Source organism: Vigna unguiculata, chromosome 3, assembly GCF_004118075.2.
Source record: "Vigna unguiculata cultivar IT97K-499-35 chromosome 3, ASM411807v1, whole genome shotgun sequence".
NCBI lineage: Eukaryota > Viridiplantae > Streptophyta > Magnoliopsida > Fabales > Fabaceae > Vigna > Vigna unguiculata.
In genome coordinates, this window is record NC_040281.1 from 41,935,035 (window position 1) to 41,948,412 (window position 13,378).

At 30.5% G+C, this 13,378-nt stretch overlaps 1 protein-coding gene across 1 annotated transcript; it reads left to right on the forward strand.

Annotated features, from left to right (window-relative positions):
• Positions 1–1,782: 1,782 nt before the first annotated feature.
• Positions 1,783–3,892, forward strand: LOC114179579 (F-box protein At2g26160-like). The gene is made up of 2 exons (XM_028065970.1): positions 1,783–3,173; positions 3,534–3,892. Exon 1 carries the CDS (start codon positions 2,026–2,028, stop codon positions 3,163–3,165), a length of 1,140 nt encoding a protein of 379 aa, XP_027921771.1. The 5' UTR covers positions 1,783–2,025; the 3' UTR covers positions 3,166–3,173; positions 3,534–3,892.
• The last annotated feature ends 9,486 nt before the right edge of the window (positions 3,893–13,378 follow it).

Here is a 13,378-nt window from a genome sequence, read left to right on the forward strand (position 1 = left end):
GTTTTATGCTATTCTTGCTTAGGCGATGGTTGCTCGCTTGAGCGAAAACATCAAATTTCTCCCCTGCTCACACATGCAAACCAGAAATCCATATCAAACCTAAGACAATTCATTCTCATACAAACACAATCATCATCCAAGCATAAACAGAACCAAAAACAGACAAAATACTTCAAAAACGTGAAAAATCCTAGTTTTTTTTATCTTGAAACTGAAAGCGAAACTACGGTAAGAAAATAAGTGGCTGACTTAAGTTCTTTACTAAAGCTAGGCCAAAAACTTTAAAATAGAAAATGAACTTTACAAAAAGAACTAAAATATGTACATAAACAAAGTTTAATGTAAGTAGCAAATCAACTAAATGGAACAATAAACATGTAACCCAACTAAATGGAATAAGAATACACATATAAGCATATTCATAAACAAATATGTAAACTATGGAAGCAAATAAGCATGTAAATATATATATATATATATATATATATATATATATATATATATATATATATATATATATATATATATATATATATATATATATATATATATATAGCAAGTTTAATGCAACCTTGTAATAAAAGGGAAAAAAAATAACACAATGTAAGAATTAAAATATCTACATAAAAGGAATTTTACAGGGAGTAGAACAACTAAATAGGACAATAAGCATATAAGTATATTTCGAAACAAATATTTAAACTGCAGAAAGAAATAAGATTGCTTAAAGTAATTAGATTAATATAAAGATATCGTAAACATCGTAATAAAAATTAAGAATTACAATGTAAGAACCAAAGCGTATATATATAAATAATTTAAATTAAATAGTAGATTCTTTAAATGGGCCGACAAGCATAATGTAAAGAATGTCATAAAATTGTAATAAAAAAGGATACAAGAATCATAAACATGTTCAAACTTTACTTAAAAGCATGAAGCATATTAACACATAAATAGCAAGAGTATCATAGAGATGTAACTAAAATAATAATCTAAACATTACAACTAAAAACAATTTGAAACACAACCCAAATAAAACTTAAATCCTAAAGTTTTATCTTTTCATCCAATCATTTTCAAACATAAACATTGTTTTGTCTTTTCTTAATGAAAGTCCAAACCTTAAATCAAGGGGAAAAAAAACTTATATTTCTTAAAAAAATACCAAACATCTTCCTTGTTATAATTTTTTTTTTTCTTCGCTACACCTTCGAAACTTCAATCACAAGATTCTGACAAGTATTTGCTTCGTCTTCCTTGTAACAACTAACACAACTTGCTGTAAGAAATGGTTATTGTAAACTTTGTTTTCAGACATTATGCTACAATAGTTTTTTTTTTTTTTTCGTACACAATATTTACATCATATAAGAACAATAAAGAAGATGAAGTCGAGAAATGAGATAAATAAAAAAAAAACCATAAAACTAAGAAAATAAACTGATATATATATACGCATGATAGTTATGAATAAGATAGTAAATTCTATAACCATAAGCAGCGAAAACGATAAAAAGAATTAACATAAATAGTATGTCTCAACATAGTAACCATGGTAAAGTGATAAATTCCATAATTACAAGAAAGCTAAAACTACAAAAAAAAAAAGACCACCTTAATGTACAAGTGTACAGTAGTGATGGGCAATTTAATAGTTTTCGAGGTGCTGTGTTTTCTTAGTTGTACAGTAGATACATATTTGTACCAACCAGCTCCGAACACGTGGTATTTTCATTATTTATTGTTTAATACCAAGAAATGACAAAAAGACTTTGGAGTCAATCATTCCTATCGTAACTTTCCTAATTTCCTTCTCAAATGTAAGACTACGATGAACAACTTGGTGAAGACGAAATTAGAAATCCTTCTCTAAGTCTTCTCTGTGATTTCGGCATCATTTCATGGTACTTTCGTTCTTTGGACCAAAACACTTTTGATAAATCCCTGCACAGAGATCAAGCCACAGACCAAGCTCAATTCTCCTTCTGCAAACTCCACAATCTGGTATTTGAATTTGAAGCCATGGATGACATAGTTGATTGGTCTGAACTTCCCCTAGAGCTATGGCCCAAGATCGGAAAATCTCTGGAAAATCACATGGATATTGTGAGGTTTCGTAGTGTGTGTGAGTCATGTCGATCTTCCATCCCTCTCTGTCTTCCCAATTCTCCTTCTTTTCCTATGCAGATTCCTCAGCCCATGAACCAATCCATAGACACCGTGCTCAGCCAAGCCACAGTCTTTGTTATTGAACCAAGCTTTGGAGCCTCCAATTTGGAGCCCTTGGCACCTTCTTCCAAAGGGTGGCTCATCAAGGTTGAAGAATCAAAGAATCATTCCTTGACTTTGCTTAGTCCAATATCCGATCGCAAAATCTTGTACCCTCATGGCGCTACTTCTCCCATGTTGTGGAACTTGTTGGACTATCGGGTCACCGAGTTATGCAAATCATACACCATTCACAGTCGCTTATCTGCCACTGTGAGCAAAGTTGTGTTCTTTCCCAATTCCCCGTGGATTGCAGTTGAGGATTCCATGGCTTGTTGCATCTTTTTGGAGGGGAGGTTGGGGTTCTTGAAACACGGGGATGAGAAATGGACTCTTGTGGATGACAAAAACTTCTTCTACGACGATGTTATCGTGTTCAATAGTCAGTTTTATGTCACTGACAAGTGGGGCACTATTTCATGGGTCGATACTTCTTCCTTGAAGTTGGTGCAGTTTTCTCCTCCCCTGTGTGGCTTTGGGAACAAGAAGCATTTGGTGGAGTCATGTGGGAGTCTCTATGTTGTTGATAGGTTCTATGAAAGTGAACTCCCAAGAAGATGGAACTACGTTGGACGTGCGGATCGTGATGCTGCAGTGGAGTATTTCAAGGTTTATAAGTTGGATGAAGAGTGGGGAACGTGGGTGGATGTGAAAAACTTGGGGGATAGAGCGTTTGTTTTGGGTAAAAGTTGTAGCTTCTCTGTTTCTGCTAAACAGATAACGGGGTACCAAGAGAATTGCATCTATTTCACAGATATCTTTAACGTTCGTGCGTACAATTTAGAGGATCGTAGTATTGTGGCCAGTGACTTTGATCCCTGCATTGACAAGTCTCTGTGTCCTAACTCATCTTGGCCCAGAATTGCAGGGCAAAACCAGCTTCGAAATAACTGAGTTTAAAAGTATACTGCTTTCATTTCTCTTCCTTTCCATGTTTGTAGTTCAGTTAGTCGTGTCGATCTTACCGAATATGTACACATAACTGCTTAACTTGATGGTGTTTATTCATTTGCACATGATGTTTATTTCTGGATTACACTATGGCTTGAGAAAAGCTAGTTTATTTACTACTGTTTGTGCTGCAACAGTAATGTACATTAGTTCAATTAAATATTTGGATATTTCAGAAGTCCAATACTTTCTCTTTGTGAACACCTAATCACCCAAGACACCTGATGAACATGTATAATTTTTCTGTGTATCTCTTCCTATGATTACTTTACTGATATAAAGTGATACTTATTTTGATCTCTTTGCTGTAGGATATATAATGTGATACTAGTTTTGATCACTTTACTGAGATATGAGCTTTGTCGATGCAACGCAACACTCCAAAGCTTTTGTGTGGACCCTCTCCCAGAAGAAGTGCAGAGTGCAGACACACAATTGTCGGTTGATTTGCTGAATGATCCCATGTCACAAGTTGGTTTGAGATGAAAAGCTGGAATAACTGGTTTGTTCTACGTGATGTGCTCATTTTGACTCTGTATCTTATTACAAGAATCAAGAACAAAATAGTGGTATTTGTTCCACTTGGTGTATAACTGGAGCCTATGTTCAAAAGTGATTCTACATCTTCTGTCTAGATTCATGATCAAATGAAAATCCAATTTTCAGCTCATACAAATTCTTCTACTCTGAAATACACTTTGGGATAACATAACAGGTGTATGTCATGCAATTAAAATATAAAAAAACTGGGGAAAGAAACTAATTTTAGCTAACAAAGATACAGCAACCATATCAGATAAAAAAAAAGAAAAATGAACAGTGTATGTTAGCCATTATTGCACACTGCTGGATATTTTCAGTTGCCACTTCATTTGACCTTCTGATTTTTTTGGTTGGAATGAATAAGAATAATGAAATTAATGTATGAATTGAGTTTAAACAGCCCTACTGTGATAGTGAATGAAACTAGCTAAGTCACAAAAAAAAAAAAAAACATAAGAAAAAAAAAGTCAAGAAAGGCAACCTATGTGGAACACTTGGCCATTTTTCCAATGAAAAGAACCCACCTGGGACGCTTTCTTCGTGATATGTCTCCAGTTTGTAATCTTCTGTTATGAAACACGTTAGATTAGTTGCAGGAATTTCCACCGTTTCATAAATTTGTTTTTAAACCTATGTTTGATTAGACAGGAATGTAATAGAGAATGAAAAAAAAAGGTAACAAATAAAGTAGATGTTGATTGATTAGAAAAAAACAAAAAAAACTGAAATAAAGATTTTTTTTATTAAAAATAAAAAAGTATTTATTATTAATATTTTCTATTATTATGAAACAAAAAACTATCGTAGTGCGTATTCAACAAATTCTCGGTATCTTTTTGTTCTATTTTATTTCAGACTCTCTTTTCTTTCTTTTTTAAAACTACTGGTTCCTCTTCTTCTCCACTAACAAACAAATGTTAACTCATTGCGAACCGTTTTAGACAATTTCACGCTTAATTTAATTTTTAAAATTAATATTATCAATTAAGTGGTTCTCAATAATCAATACTACCAAATTATAAAAAAAAAATACTATTTAAATTTAACTATTATTTTTAAAATTTATTTTGACATATATATAAAAGTTGATTTGTTTTCTTTGAATTCAATACCAAATGACCAAAGTAGAATAAAATTAAGGTCTACATTGATGAGTGAGGGATACTAACTCGCACACCAAATTGACCTATACTTATCAAAGTCAAGAATCAAACTGACTGATTCTTAGTATTCGAAATTAAAACATTCACATGTCTAAATATTGGTTCTGATATTATCTAAATAAACGACCAATATTATTTATAATGTATAATAAAAGTGCGACTTCTCTTATAAGAAAAATATATACGAAATATCAACACAATATAAGAATAAGAATAAATGTTATCTATTTAAAATTATGTGTAATGGAATAAGATGAGGTGTGTCAATAAGAGACGCAACTGAAAACTATTGGTGGATAGAGCAAAAATAAACTTTATGATAGCACCAATGGTGACACTTTCAGATTCCACGCAATCTGCACACCACTTTCAGAAATCTTTAATATCAGATCATAACGTTAGACATATCCGACAAACTCAAAAGTTATCGAAATAGGTAAATCTTATAAATTTTATTTAAATGGTAAGTTGTGCTAATATAATACTATTTCATTATAAAAAATTATGTATAAAAGATTTCATACTTTTTATAAAGTGAATTTATGTTAGTTTAAACGACGTTTGTATTAGAAAAAAAAAATAGGAAAAAAGTTTTTTTTACATCATTTGACAACTATTATGAGGGTAGAATAGTTTAAACAAAATTTATCTCTTATATTGTTATAAGAAAGAGAAGTTGATAGTAATAAGAGATAGTGTTAAATGGTAATAAAAAAAAGTGTAATGTCAAAATATCAGTATTAAAAAGATAATGTGAGTCAATAATGATTTTGATTTCATTCTATTTTTTTTTTTTTAATTTGAATCGAAATTATACGTGACACGATTTCAATATAATTTTATTTGAGTTAAAGTTATGCTGAGTAACACGTCTTTAATAATTTTATCTGAATTAAAGTTATGCAGAGGTACACGAGGTACCACGTCTTTAATATTTGAGTGTAATTTGATCTGAAGTGAAGTGGTGTACACTAAAGTCGTATAGAATCAACACGATTTAATTTTAATAAGTATGATGTTGTGTTATGTATACATGAATTCTTCGCAATGAAGTTGTATCATACAATCATAACTTATTCATATGTGTAAAATTTTAAAATTTGCCAATTTTAATTTTTGTTTAAAATCGCATTATTATGATGAAAAAAAAAAGCCAAGTTGTAAGGTTAAATATAAAATACTTTCATTACAATTTATGAATATGTGATAAAAAATTGAAAATCTTAAACTATAAAAAAAAATTAAAAGATATAAATATGAATAAAAAAAATATTCCTAATAAATTAATTCTGAAGTATCCTATCCTAGCTTTGTCACATTCACATAAAAGAAAAAGAATATGATAAACGTACATCTCCATGTGAGGTAAATCTATTCTACACTTTCACGTGTTAGTTAAACTAGTGCTATGTTTTGGTTAAAATAATATAATTGTAGGTTAATTTCATATCTAAATCAAAATATCTATTGTACCACATCTAAACTTTATATAATCATTAAGGCCTTGTTTGTATCAAAATCAAAATGAATTTTCACAGGAATTGAGATAAACTTTGTATCTGAACTTTCTTGGCTTCATTGAGGAGATTTGCATGTAAGTGGATTTAATCAAATAAACTATGTTATGTTATCTATTTTTATTTTGAAATTTAATTTTTTTATGTATTAAAAATTTATATTTTTTAATTTATCAAATCTTTCACATCACTCACTAATTATTATTATCACATCACTTATTAATTATTATAAACTTTTATTTCAAATTTTTCGGATCATACAATCGTTTCTTTAATTTAAACAACTCCACCCTGACCTCCAAGTATTTTTTTTTTAGAATGCATAAAAGTTGGCTAAATATAAAATTTGTTAGCAAGAGTGATTGTACATTTCTTTAAATAAGATATGAAGTTTTAATTTCAATTTGGGAATGATGTTGAAAGTACTATTTTTTATCATATTTAAGAGCGAGAATAATTATGTAGTTTGGTATTAAATAATTCCATATAAAATGTATTTCGATAGAAAATTCTACAAGTTTTAGAAAATTTAAAAGTAGAGAATTTAAATTTTTGATGAAATAATTTAAATTTATTCAATTTTTAAATCTAAATAAAATATTTCATTATCATTAAATAGAAAATATGAATATTTAATAATTAAAAAATATAAATTAGTGATCTTAAGAGCGAGAATAATTTGGGAATGATTTTGAAAGTACTATTTTTTATCATATTTAAGAGTGAGAATAATTATGTAATTTGGTATTAAATAATTTCATATAAAATGTATATTGATAGAAAATTCTAAGTTTTAGGAAATTTAAAAATAGTGAATTTAAATTTTTAATGAAATAATTTAAATTTATTCAATTTTTAAATCTAAATCAAATATTTCATTATCATTAAATATAAAAAAGAATATTTAATAATTTAAAAATATAAATTAGTGATCTTAATTGAAGTTATTTTCTGTCAAAATTCACAAGATTTTTTCTAAGGTTTTTTATGAGTGTCATTGGTAAAAGTTTCTTTAAACTGAAATGAGTTAATATTATTTTCAATTTATGTTGTTCACAACTATTTTAGTTAAATTGAATTTTTCTTTGTCAAACCTAGTTAAGGTTGGTTAAAAAAAAATACTTTTATTAGACATTGGACAAAAAAGCCTGACCAACTTTTAAGCTAAAAATAACAATAACGATGTGAGGTAGAAAACCGACATTGGAAAAAACATAATTATGAAAGTTGACATTCGAAAAAAGTGGTTAGCATTTATTCTGGACCGGTTAAAGGGCAAAGCCAGTAAAGAGGACCGGCTTAAGGGTAACGTGAATCGTCTTAGGTCTTAAGGATAATTAGGCTTAAAAAAAATATTTTACTATTTTATTATATTATGTTTAAGAAAAAAAAGGTTTTAAATTTTTTTAATACTAAGTAATATACTCTATTAAACTAATTATAAAATTATGTTTAAGATAAAAAAATTTCCAAAAAATATTTTATTACTAATATAGCTTAATTAAATTAATTATAAGTTTATGTTTGGGAATAAGATTTAATTAAATTATTATTAGTGTATGTTAATTTTTATTAGTAGTAAAAATAATAATTAATGAGTTAAAACATATTTTCAGTAGATCATAAATTTGTTTACAAGAAAGAGAATGATTAGCTATCTTTATTATTTTATAATCAATCTAGATTCTATTTTCTTTTTTTGTCTTTCTATGACTTTTCTTACCTCTCCTTACTTTATTTTCTTCTAGTAGTCTTTTTTCTAGGGTATTGGTAGATTACATCCCTTAAATTTCTTGAATCTCATGTTGCTCGTGTGTATCAATTTTTTCATCCTCATTTGGGTTAGTATGTTTTTTCTTTCTATACGTGTTGTTGTTATTTTTATTCTGTTTTGGATTTGTATTAGAATTAGAAATGTGTTTCTTTTGTCTAGTTTTGTTTTTCGGTACTTTTATATTTATAGATTTTTTTTTTTGCATATATCTTAAGGAAAAATTGAACTTTTTTTTATAAAACTATTAATTAGATTATGGTTTAGTCTTTCGGTGGATAATAAATTAATTGAAGCATAATTCAAAGTTGAGTTTTTTGTAGAAAGATAATTCAAATTTTAGGGAAAAAATAATATTTTATTGAGTTTAGAAGAACAATATTTTTTAATTATTTTTATTATTGATTAATCTTAAAATAAATAACTTTGTAAGTTTGTGAAAAAGTTGAGACTTAAAAACGAAAAAAAGACTTGAAACTTCAAGATAAAGTCTACTATCGAGTTTATTTTCTTGATAACGAGAACCATATTTTATTGTTTTAATTCATTTGTTTTATATATTTTATCTTTAGTAGTGTTTTATATATTTCATTTTTTATTTCATATAAAAATATATAGATATGTCAACTAGAAAATTTGAATCAGGCTATTGAAGAATTCAAAAGAAAAGAAGAATTGAGACTTTAATTGCATAACAAAACGGAGTTATAAACAAAAGGTTAAATTATTCAATTGGTCCCAAATTTCGTATGGAAATTTGAATTTGGTCCCTCAATTGGAAAAAGTGTTAAATATGTCCCTAATTTTGATAAGTTGTCTCAATGAAGCCCCTTCCGTTAAAATGGCACAAACGGCGTTAAGAGCACAGTGACGTGGAAATGATAGACGAAACTGAACAGTGAAGTGGCATATTAAATGTGGTACACGTGGAATTTTGAAATGCTTTAATAAATAATTATTTTGTGAAAACTGTGTGGAAAGTTATTAAATGCTGTAATAATTTTTTTTCCCAAAAACGTTGTTGGACTTTACTAAATGTTGTAATTAAGCTGTAATAAAACTGAAACTGAAAGGGCTGTAATAAAACAGAATGGGCGTTGGCGAAATTGGGGCTTCAAGGTTCGTTTAGGGTTTTTTGAAATTGGACGAACAGGTGCTGGAAACTTGGCTTTCGAACAGAAGCATCGCGAGGGTGTGGGATGTTTGTGCTGGAAACTTAGCTTTCGAACAGGTGGAATTGCGATCTCGGTGGAAGCAGTGAAGTATCAGGTGAGTTATGCATTTCAGCTCGAAGTTCCCATTTCTGTCGGCATGCACCGTTTAATTGATTGTTTATTAGGAAAGCGAAGTATGATCCTGATTGTTTTTGGTTTAAATATTGAAACTTTATTAAAGTTCGGTGTATGACCCACCACCATGTTCGAATTTGTGCTCCCTTGTGGTCCCCCCCTTTGATTATTGTTTTCCCTTTTCTGTTTGGATGTTTTTTACTTTATTGTATAGGTGTATGTGCTTATATAGGTGTCTGTGGTTATATATTTTTGTGCATCATGGGGGACGACAAGTTTGACGTCGTTTTTCACCATGGAGGGAAATTCGTTAATGATGGTAAACTGAAATATGAGGGTGAGGTTTCTAGACTTTCGTGTGACCTTGACCGCTGGAGCTATTTTGAGGTTGTGGGTATTTTGAGGGAGATGGGGTATATGGGAGAGAATGAACTATGGTACTGTGTGGGAGGTGGTTATGTATTGGAGGATAGGTTGGAGATTTTGTGTGATGATCGTGGGGCCATGAATATGGTTACCTTAGCTAGGCTAAATGGTGAGTTTCATCTGTTTGTCATACATAAGATGTGTGAACCAGAAATTATAGAGATGTTGGAATACTTTTCCCATGATGGAGATGGTGTTGAAAGTGGTGGGAATGACATCAATATGGTGGACATTATGAGTGAGAAGGAGACTGCAGATGGTGTGCCTGAACCTGAGAGTGTGCATGAAGGTGAGGGAGATAGAGGAGATGAGACTGAGCGTGAAGGTGACTCAGATAAAGGAGTTCAGAGTGTGCATGAAGGTGAGGGAGATAAAGGAGTTCAGAGTGTGCATGAAGGTGACTTGAATAAGGGAGATGATGGTGGTGTTGAGTTGCATGCAGAACATGATAAGGGGGAAGATGAAGTAGTTGAAGTTAATGAAGCCGAGGGACATGATGGTGGTCAGTCAGGTAAAGAAGTTGATGTTGAGAAGGAAGTTGAAGCAGACTTAGAGGAAGGCGTTGAAAGTTGGAATGATTCTGGTCCTAATGATAGCAGTGACGACAGCCAGGTTGGTACTGCAGGTTTAGTTTATATCAATGTTGAAGGTGATGTGGAAGATGATCATGAAGAATTGGTGGGTAACATAGAAGTTGAAGTTGGAGGTATAGGAGAAGACTTTGGTGGCCCAAGTAGGAATTGGAGGGCAACTGATACAACAGACATGGATAGTAGTGAGGGAAGTGAATATAGTGAGCAGGGATCACAAACGTTCAACAGGGGGTTGTCAGACGATGAATGGGTATCCGAAGAATTGGGAAGTGATATTGGTGAAGCTGAGGAAGATGAAGGTGACAGTGAAGAAAGGGAGGGCTATGGAAGATTTCGAACCTTTGTAATGCCAAAACGCATGAGAGAATATCAATGGGAAGTAGCTACGTATTTTAGTGAGAAGGGGGATTTTGTTGAAGCCATAAGAAGCTACGCATTGGAAAATGGTAGAAGTCTTAAAATAGTTAAAAATGACAGGAGAAGAGTGCGAGTGAAGTGTCTGGGTGCTAAGGCAAAATGTCCATGACTTGCTTATTGTGGTTATATGCAAGCAGTTAAGTGTTGGCAGTTGAGGAAAATAGTTGATACCCACACCTGCAGTAGAGAATTTAAACTCCTATTTTGAACGATATTTGTAAACACTTAAAAGCAGCTGCTGTTTTTGTTGTGTGGATCATCAAATCCATTTATGGACCATTTTTTTGTGTGCTGTAACAGGGTTACATGGTGGACCATATTTATTTTGTGATGTTGAATGTTTAAGTGCTGGAGCACTACATGTTTATCAATATAACCGGGTGTCATTATTTGTTTATCAAGATTAAGTGCTCAAGCTTATTTCTCTTCTCCTTATTTTGTTACTTATAAATTTATAAAAGAGGTGCGAATAATGAAACTACAAGTTTGGAAACTTTTCATTCATAACAAAACATCACAATAACAACACAAACCAAGTACCTGAACTAAAAAAAGACTCATGCTTTTGTAACCAACACATACACTACAATGATATTCAATACACACAAAACCCCAACTACCACTGTCAACACAGTTAGCCTATTTTCAAATGACTTCATACATTTCTCCATTTCTTCTGCCACCACAGACCTCACTGCAGCAGTCTTTTCTGCATTTTTATTCCCACCATAACCCATTTCTTCAACATTCTTTATACTCAGCTTCCCATCACAACCCATTTCTTCAATTTTCAGCTTCCCACCACCCATTTCTTCAATTCTCTGACTGCTCCAACCCTTTTCTTAGATCTCATTATCAGTAAACCATTTGAAATAATTGCACCCACCACATTGATCACTTCCACTCTGTTCCAAATTCACAAAATAATGTTAGCTTCAATAAACAAACGTCAAATCCTCAGCTTCTTCATATCAAAGTTTCCATGTAACTCACCTTATACTTAGGGTAGCCCCAAAATTTTTTGCCCTTGTTCTTCAATGTTCTTGCAGTTCTCAATGCTGCTTTCTCTCCACAATAGCACATCACCGACACGCCCAAATCTATAGACCCACTTCCACCACAAAAGGACGCACTTGGGTTTTGATTTCCCCCACCATTGCAGGATGAACACTGTCCACAAGACATTTCTTCCAGACGCAGCAAGATGAACATTGGGGTTTATGGATGATTCATTGCACTTATATATAGCAATTCTGAAATGTTTTTCAATACATTTAAATATAAATGACACGTTTCAGTCTACCATTTCCACGTTATTGTGCTCTTAACGCCGTTTCTGCCATTTTAACGGAAGGGGCTTCATTGAGACAACTTATCAAAATTAGGGACCTATTTAACACTTTTTCCAATTGAGGGACCAAATTCAAATTTCCATACGAAATTTGGGACCAATTGAATAATTTAACCTAAACAAAAAAGAGCAAATGTCTTGTGTATGGTAGATATTTCATTTTTGAAAGAAAAATGCTTAAAACTTGAAAATATTTAAAACATGATAATTTGTTGGATATTGATGGATTTGATTTAATTTCAAAATTAAATATCTTAAGGGAAATTATAGTTTGGAAATTGATAAACCAATTGACATTCTTAATTATATAAAAAGAATAAATTCTTTTCCAAATGCGTATATAACTTATAGAATAATGTTAACAATTCTAGTGTAAGTTATTTCAATCAAAAGGAGTTTCTCAAAGCTAAAGATAATAAAAATTTATTTAAAATCAATAATGTCTCAAGAAATATTAAACGGATAGTCATACTATCTATTGAAAAATAAAATGTTAAATAAAATAAATTATGACAATTTAATAAATAATTTGCATCGAAAAAAACTCAAAAAATAAATTTTAAATAAAATGTCTCATATTTTAAGTTTGCTTTAAGTTTCCCAAACCGTTGAGCCGCCCTTACATTTATCCAAAAATAATTCTATAAACATTGATTAAAAAAACTTTCACTAACATGATCAAGAAATAATCTTTACTAGGAGAAAAACAATACCAACTAAAAAATAACTCTACTTAATATTGACTAAAAATCCTAACTTACATAAAAATAATAGCTCTCATTAATATTGACTAAAAATTCTTCTTACATAAAAATAGTTGTTCCACAATCATTAATAACAAAACTTAGACTAACATTAACTAAAAAACAACTTTACCAATATTGTCTGCGAAAACCTTAACATATATTAATTGAGAAATAATCTCAATTCATATAGACAAAATAATAACTCTAGTTGACGTTGGATGAAAACAACTTTAACAAGAAAAAAAAAAGTTTGATCTAATATTAACTAAGATAACACCCACCTTCTTAGATAAAAACTATGGCCATATCAATTGTAAAATAATTATAATTGTCTTTAATT

Coding starts and splice junctions, on each gene's coding strand:
- LOC114179579 (XM_028065970.1), top strand. CDS start 2,026: ATGGATGACATAGTTGATTGGTCTGAACTTCCCCTAGAGCTATGGCCC.